Below are 8,796 nucleotides of genomic sequence, written 5' to 3'. Positions count from 1 at the left end.
GGGGAATCACCCAGAATATTGGTGGTGCTCACTGTTCTGAGAGCACCCAACACTATGTGCAGGCACCCCAAGAATGACTTAGCTACACTGGGGTCCCAAAGCACCTGAGCCACCACACGAGCAGCGTCTGACCCACCCGTCTTTGGGAACACCTCCACCAACCAGCCACAGGCAGGGAATCAAGGCATTTCATGAATAAAAGGAAGCACCATGAACTGTCAATGTGCACCCAACACTAAGAAGACATCAACCCCATGAGACATTACTGGAACTTGAGTGATGCTACTTTTCTCCTTTCACCTCCAATCTTACCTCACTTTTTTCTCCACCATTCTCTCTCACTCATGTTTTCTCCTTCTCTCTGGTACATGCTAGGTACTTGCCTTGCCTGCTTTAAAAGCCACTGTTTGAGCCAAGTTACCTGCCCTATTGTAGTTCCTTCTGTTGTAGAAAAATGTGTAGATAAATGGTTACCCACACATTGCCGCATGGTCTGACTCACCTATATTCATTTTTTTTTGAAACCTCTTGCTTTATTTTTATTTACTTATTTAGATGCATGGTAGATAAAATGGCATTTGCTTGTTCAAGTTGTTTGTCAATAGGTAAGTTCTTATTACATTTTACCATTCTGTCCAAATTCAAGATGTGTTTACAAGAAAAAGCACAGGTTTTTTGGTTGAAATAGATAACCTCATAGTACAGTTTAAGACTTCTTTTCCAAAACTGCAAAAATAAAAAAAATATGAGAAACATCTAGCAAAAAACCAAAACACACACACACACACAAAAAAACACCCAGAAACAAAAAACAAGAGCCTGTGCCCTTATTTTAAAACCAGTATGTCCTTATATATTGAAGTATCTGTGATTTGGCAGACTGAGAATCATTTCCATTTCCCAAATGTGAAGGGCAATGCAGTGCATAAGGACCAGAGAGGAACCTTGAGTCAGGAAACAGTTTATTTTTATTACAGCCAACTAATCTTACAAACTCACCAAGCTGCATCTTTTGCTGTTCTTACTTATAACTAAAAAGAAACTTAGGGTGTTTACAAATGTTTTAAAACTTAGTTCCCTTCTAGATCACTGTACACCATACTTTTAAACAATTATTCTCTATCAGACTTAGCTTTCCTAGTCTCATCTGGTAAACAGGCTTAGAATTCTCTTCACTTTTTGTTTCCCTTTATACCCAAAGTTTTCTTCAAATAAATGTCCAGAATTATACAGTAATGCAAGTAAAAATACCTCCATGCTTATCTAAGTGTTAGTATTTCCCCAAAATGCTTTTCTTTATTCATATTGGTATAACGTTCTTTCTCACTACTCCATCAGGTGGTCAGTTCAATCATTCTAAGATCTGGATCGCTCACTAATAAATGGTGACATCCCAGCTTGCAGTATAAAGATCTGTAACCGCCACAGTACAGAGTCTCAGGTATTTTCTGATTTCACTGCAGCTACAAAGAACTGGATCCTTTAAATACCTTTACTGATCTAGCCCTACATACACGCATCTATTTGTGAGTTTCAATCCACTCCTGGAAAACTGCATTCCAGATCACAGAATGCCTGTGGGCCTTTTGAGATGTTGTGTGGTCCAACTCTCTTCTCAAGCAGGGACACCTAGAGTTGGTTGCCCAGGACCATGTACAGATGGCTTTTGAGTATCTCCAAAGAGGGAGAGATTCCACCACCTGTCTCCTGTTACCAGAAAGCCTCTGCAAGACTATATATATTAATAAAGAAAAGCATACATTTGAGAGCAGTAAAAAGCAGCAGCAGCTTCATGTTTACATTCTCTAAACTAAGCTATAGGTTTACTTTGCTGTTTCATGGACTGAACTAACATCGGGGACAGTTAGCACTAGCCAATTGCAATTGTCTTTTTTTACACAAAAGGGCAACACTGCTGTTAACCATGCCATTGAGAATAGGACAGCGATATCCACACAGTTTGTAGCACTGTGTAACTCTGTAAAACTCAGAAAAGATTTGTCTAGATTTTCATATAAAGTGGAAAAAAGCATCCATCTTTTTTCACTCTAACAGGTAACAACTGCTGTTTGGTACAAGTGGTCCTTATGCATAGTAAACCTCTTCAACAAAATTAATTTTGTAGTTCAAGATACTGCTAAGGTTGTCAGTGTAACTGATATTTGTAATATATCAGCAAGTGGTTAAATTGAGAAGTTCTTCAAAAAATATTCTTTCTATGTGAAGAAACAACACAGTAACTACCAGCCTGAGAAAAGATAAAGCATTGCATACTAAATTAACATTACACATTTACATATGAGTGAAGATTGATTCTTAGCATCATAAAACATCTCCTTCGGAACAATCATTTCTGTCAAAGTATTAAAAATACAGACAAGATAACTGCCTAATAAATCTTTTACCTATATACATACAGAAAACATTCCAGTGATGCCACAAATCTTTTGTTTCTGTAACTCTGTGAGCTTATTTTCCTTCTCTTGTAAGCATGGCAGAAGATCCTGGGATTAGGGAATGTGACTTTCAGCAGATGGAAGGTAACATTAAGCCTCCAAACACATTGACGATTTCAAAATGAGATGTTATTACTACACAATAAAACATATATTCCCTCTTAATAACCCCTTTCCATCACTTTAAACATTTTTTCAGTTAATCAAGAGATTTGTTTTTAATTACTTTTTAAACAATAAAGTAAGTTATACGGACAAAGTGGTTAAACTGATGAATGATACGTCAAGTTTCACTCTGTACCAAAATGCTGGATGCATTTCCAGCCATTATTCTGGGGGCTGCAGGGAAATGCAAACCAACAAAAAAATATGCAAACCTCTCCAGAATCACGTGACGACTTACAAATCCCAGGCTTATACTTCAAGTGTATGTTGCTGCTTATGCTTTTCCAGAATTTTCTTGGTAGGCAGCATCACATTACACTTTCCACATTTGTACTTTTTTATGTGTGTTTTTGCATGCTTTTGGAAAGCATGCTTATCTAATGTAGAAAATTTACATCTTCTGCAGCGCAACTTTAAATGAGTCAGTAAGTGGCGCTTCAGGTGGCTGGATGTGCGGAAAGCAACAGCGCACTGACCACACTTGAAGGGCTTCTCCCCTGTGTGAATTCTCAGGTGTAGCTTCAAGTTTCCATTGTGGGCTGTGCAATAGCCACATTCTTCACACTTGTATGTTTTGAAAGGTAGCTGATTTTGATTTTGTGTTTGGTAGAGAGAGCCAGTAGATGAACTTTCCTTGCAGGAGTGTGAAGCCAGATGCTGTTTCAAGGACAGCCATTTGTTTGTTGAATAGTCACAGTTCCTGCACTTCAGATGCTCTATATTATAATGTGTGACTGTGTGTCTTCTCAGGTGACTGGAGGTACGAAACTTCTTCTGACAAACACTGCAGCTGTAAGGTTTCTCGCCTGTGTGAGTTCTGATATGGAGTTCAAGATTGCTTAAAGTATATGTAGCGTACTCACACTCCACACACTGATAGAATCGCGGCTGACCTACTAGCATATCAGTTTCTTTAACCCTCTGGACATCTGGCTGAACTCCAGAGACATCTGAATCAAGCAAGGAATGGGCATTGCTTGAACCTTCCAAGGAATCAAAATGTCTTTCTGGACACATACCATCATGCATTTCATGGTGCAATTCAAGATTCTCTAAATGGCTGTCGACATAGAGGCAATGGTAAAACCCGTATCTATTCTTCACATGAATGAGGCTGTGTGTCTCCAAATGGTTCAATGTTTTAAACGTCTCATTGCATTCTTCACATACAAATGGTCTTTCATTGGTGTGTATTTTTAGGTGCCACTTAAAGTTGCTATAATTAACGGTAGCATAATTGCAGTGTTGGCACTTGTAAGTTTTAAATCTAGGCAAATTAGAAGGCTGTGTATCCTCTAGATTTTCCATACATCTCTCATATACATTATCATCTTGTGAATGAAAGTCCCTGGAGTTAAAGAGAGGTTCCTCTCTGCAAATTAAGGTGTCCATTTTGTAAGAATGCAGAGGACCTTCTGATCTATTGCCAGTAATAGGTAAGCTCTTGCTGCTATGGCTGTTTGCAGAGAATTTCTTTTCAGGGCAATTTTTCTTACTGTCCCATACCTCGCCTGCCTTCCCATAGTCAATTTCTGAAGTCAGTACTTCTCCACTGAAACATTCATTGTCTTTACCAGAAAGAGACAGAGAAGAACAGTTCTGCGAACTGCTGTCAACTTTGCATATTTTGTTTTTATGATATTCATTGCTCTGGTTCACATAACCATTAACAGTAGCCTTAAACTGATCATGGAATTTCTTATGAAAGCTGAGATGTTCTCTGCTGTAAAATACTGTGTTACACTCATCACATGTATAATGCTTCAGAGCTCTTTGGGCTGTCTTTCTTCCACTTATGAAGCCCACTTGCTGCCCTTGGCTTGTTTCCTCGCTTGCATGTAATCTCCTGTGTCTCTTTAACCCAGTAGTGCTTGTGAATGCTGACTCACAGAACTCACAGAAATAGGGTTTAGCCCCTGTGTGTATGTAGCTATGCCTTACCATGCTTGCAAAATGCAATGAAAGAAAGGTGCAAAACCTGCACTGGTACAGCTTATACCCAGCATGCCAGTACATGTGATTTAACAGATAGGATAAGCTAATGCAGGAATAATCACATTGAGGACACTGGTAAGGTGGTCTCTCTTTATGACCTTTCATGTGATTAATAAAACTCCTAGGATTTGATGAAACAAAGAAACAGCTTTTGCAGGAAAAACTAACTGGCATGTCCTGAGGTGTAAAGTCCCTTTCAATTTTGATGAAAAATTTATCATATTTACTTTCTTTTTTCTTAGTCTCAGACTTCCTTTCTTCAGATCTTCTCTGCATTAGTTTTCTCACATTTATTCTATTTTTTCTTGCCTTTTGCAACTTACTTCTTTTCTTATGAAATTTAAGGTGATTCTTAAGGTTGACAGAAAAGAAAAAGGTTCTCCTACAAAAGCAGCATTTATGTATTTTCTTATCTTTATGAGCTGAATAAACATGCCTCTTGAGATGTGCACTACTTTTATACACCGAACTACAAAACCTACACTTCAATCTTTCATGCTTATTTACAAAACATGCTTTAGAGAAAGGCTTGATGGTCAGACTATTACTTAGCCATGATAAACCTTGAAGACTTTGGCATTCTGTGGGGCTTCCATCAGGTGAAACAGCCTTTTGTTGCCAGTATCTTTTTCTAGGAAATGTTGCTAATGTCTTGTAAATATGCTCTCCAGTAATATTTGATTCAGCAGAAGTGGAAGCATTTACCTCTGTTTCCCCTACATTTTTTAGCAATTCTTCTGAAGCACATCCACTATGAAGTGGAACTGAACAACATGTAAATTCTGATTCTTCTTTCAAGTCATGTCCCAAAAGAGAACTCAGACTTTCTTCTTCAAATTTGCTCCTCTTTCTCTTTTCAACTTCTTTATCTCCATTCTTTGAAGAATCAAGATCTAAATGAGAAGATTCAGGATCTAAAGTCACACGCATGACATTTCATACAATCACCAGTATTCATAATTAATAGTAATAATCCCAAATGAACAACTTGACTGCTCTCCACTTCTTTTGCTTCCTTAACACTTCCTATCTCCACTTCTTTCCTAATGTCTCTCTCCATGTCATCCATCTGTTCCCCCCAACATTTAAATATAATTTTAGAAGAAGAAATCCAAGTTAGGAGCCTCTTTCTTTCCATCTTTTCACTCCAACTTCTGAATTTCATAACACTGCATCCCCTACAGTTTTTAATTATGCCAGAATTCCTGTGAAAGTACTGTCAACAAACTTTGCTAGAGCTTCATTGTTGTTTTCTGTTATAAAGGATAATACTCTTAGTACTTCTCTATGCCTTTCCTCCTGAATAACTTCCATCTGCTATAAGGCACAGTAGATTTTAAACCTAAATTATGCCTCTAATATTTATGAGAATTGTTTTCTCTCCCTAATGTCACATTTTTATTTTCATATTCTTTTTCCCAATGAAAGGCTGCCCTTTTGCAAACTGCTGAATGAAACAGTAACCATTTATTGCAGTTTCACTGTTTTCCATGAGTCTGTGAAAGTAAGCATACTCCAGCCAATATTCTCTTTCTGCTACATAGGATTTTAATCTATCTTGAAATGCTTACTGTAAAATAAATGTGTTTGCCACTCGTCCTATACACTTCCCCCTGTATTTCACAAAACTTGTGATTTATCAGATTACTTAATTACACTAGTCTTATTAAGATACAATTGTCTACCTTCCATTTCAACAGTTGTCTCCATCTTCTTGTGGATTTCTGGTTGTTTCTCTTGACTGCCATCAGAAGGAACACTTGCAACACTGAGAAATTCCTCTCCATGTTTGTGTATTGCTGCCAATGTCACCTGTCTGCTTGTCTCGATAGCCTCATCTCCACCCTCGAGAACAGTAGAGAGAAGAGGAATCTTCTGGAGCCCATCATCACCATCACATTCTTCTCTGTCGTTGGCTTTGTGTACCTCTGTAAACTCTGTTTTGCAAAACAATGTAGACAACGAGCAGTTCTGACTGTATTTATCTGTGCTTGAATCACACGAATCACTTAAAAATGTTTTTGTGTTGTTACACTCAATCTCAGCAACACGTATTTCTTCAGAGCATTTCACATTATCCTTATTTGAAGCATTCTCGTTTTCTACACAAACCCTTAAACTGTTTCTGTCATTTAGAGGTGTCCCATCACTTTTATTTGTGTTAACCTCCTGTTCACCATCCTGCTTCACCTCGGGAACGGACGCCGCCTGCTCTTCGGTGTCATCTTGGAGAAAATCATCATCGCTCAGCACCAACACAGTGATCGGGAGGTCAATTTCAAAGACATCCGGCTCTGAGGACCAAAAATCCCGACTTTTAGGGCTAGTTCCAGGCCTACAAATAACTTGCGGCTCCCCGGCTGTGCCCACCGCGCATGCACAAGCCCAGCCCGCCACTGCCTCCGCTTCCCGTCCAGTTTCGCCATCCACTTGCGCCTCTCACGCCCCGCCCTCCTGAAAAACGCGCACTTACCGCTGCCGTCCGCCGGCTCCGGCAACCCCTGCCCCTCCGGCAACCGCTGCCCCTCCGGCAACCCCTGCTCCTCCGCCATCCTCTGTTCCCCCAGCAACCCCTGATCTTCCGGCATCCCCTGCTCGTCTGACATCCCCTGCTCGTCCGACATCCCCTGTTGCTTCGACATCCCCCGGTTTCGGCTCGCTCTGTTCCGACCGGGCCCGCAGCAGCCGCGCCGCCGTCGCACGCTGACGTGCGCAACGGACTCGCGCGGGGGCGGGGACTGGCGCTGCCAGTTACGTGCTGCCCCAGTGGGCGGGGAGGGACACGACCACCGCCTTGTGAGTGGAGGGCGCGCAAGGGGGCGTGTTTGCTGTTCCTCGGCGGGGCGGGTAGTAGTCGGCGGCTCGTTTTATGGTCGGCGGTTTTCAGTTGGTTAAAAAAGTTTGTTTACCCATTACCTGGGCCAGAATGCACCAGCCCTGGGTAAGGAAGGAAGGGTTTTCGAAAGCTCTGCAAAAGCCCACCAGGCAAGCTGTGAGGGCTCGACCTCTCGGTGCTCCCGGCCGTTCCTTTCTCACACGGAAATGATCCCTTCGTCCCGCAGAAACATGGAGGTGCTTGTGATAGTCTGATCATAGAATCATTACGGTTGGACAAGACGTCCAATATCAAGTCCAACCATCAACCTAGCACCACCATGCCCACTAACCTGTGTCCCGAAATGCCATGCCTGCACACTTTTTGAACACCTATAGGGATGGTGACTCCACTACCACCTTGAACAACATGTTACAATGACTGACCATGCTTTCAGTAAAGAAAGGTTTCCCAATAGCCAACCTAAACCTCACCTGCTGCATAGAATCATAGAATCAACCAGGTTGGAAGAGACCTCCAAGATCATCGAGTCCAACCTATCACCCAGCCCTAAGCAATCGGCTAGACCGTGGCAATAAGTGCTTCATCCAGTCTCCTCTTGAACATCTCCAGCGATGGCAACTCCACCACCTCCCTGGGCAGCCCATTCCAATGGGCAATCACTCTCTCTGTGAAGAACTTCCTCCTAACATCCAGCCTATATCTCCCCCAGCACAACTTGAGACTGTGTCCTCTTGTTCTGTTGCTGGTTGCCTGGGAGAAGAGACCAACCCCCACCTGCCTACAACCTCCCCTCAGGTTGTTGTAGACAGCAATGAGGTCTCCCCTGAGCCTCCTCTTCTCCAGGCTAAACAACCCCAGCTCCCTCAGCCTCTCCTCATAGGGTTTGTGTTCCAGACCCCTCACCAGCTTCGTTGCCCTTCTCTGGACATGTTCTAGTACCTCAACATCTCTCTTAAATTAAGGAGCCCAGAACTGAACACAATACTCAAGGTGTGGCCTGACTAGGGCTGAGTACAGGGGAAGAATAACCTCCCTTGTCCTGCTGGCTACACTATTCCTGATACAGGTCAGGATGCCATTGGCCTTCCTGGCCACCTGGGTACACTGCTGGCTCATGTTCAGCCTACTATCAACCAGCACCCCAGCAGCTTGAGTCCATTTCCTCATGGCCTGTCACCAGTTACTTCGGAGGAGAGACTGACGTCACCCCACCAAAACCTCTTTCAGGTAACTGTAGAGAGCAGGAAGGTATCCCCTTATGGGTCATGGAAAACTGGGTTTCCTTTGGCTCTGCTTCTCAGGATGGAAGCTGGAGGTCTGAGAGTGTTCAAGGGAGGGGAG

The 8,796-nt window shown here is 42.1% G+C and overlaps 1 protein-coding gene across 1 annotated transcript; it reads right to left on the bottom strand.

Annotated features, from left to right (window-relative positions):
• Window positions 1-935: 935 nt before the first annotated feature.
• LOC128969091 (zinc finger protein 420-like) lies at window positions 936-7,258 on the bottom strand. The gene is made up of 3 exons (XM_054383779.1): window positions 7,090-7,258; window positions 6,302-6,910; window positions 936-5,509 (listed from the first exon to the last, which is right to left on the bottom strand). Exons 1-3 carry the CDS (start codon window positions 7,256-7,258, stop codon window positions 2,871-2,873), a joined length of 3,417 nt encoding a protein of 1,138 aa, XP_054239754.1. The 3' UTR covers window positions 936-2,870.
• Window positions 7,259-8,796: the final 1,538 nt, after the last annotated feature.

This window comes from Indicator indicator, chromosome 9, assembly GCF_027791375.1.
Source record: "Indicator indicator isolate 239-I01 chromosome 9, UM_Iind_1.1, whole genome shotgun sequence".
NCBI lineage: Eukaryota > Metazoa > Chordata > Aves > Piciformes > Indicatoridae > Indicator > Indicator indicator.
Note: the sequence above shows the minus strand (reverse complement) of the source record. Positions and strands in the feature narration are given on the sequence as shown.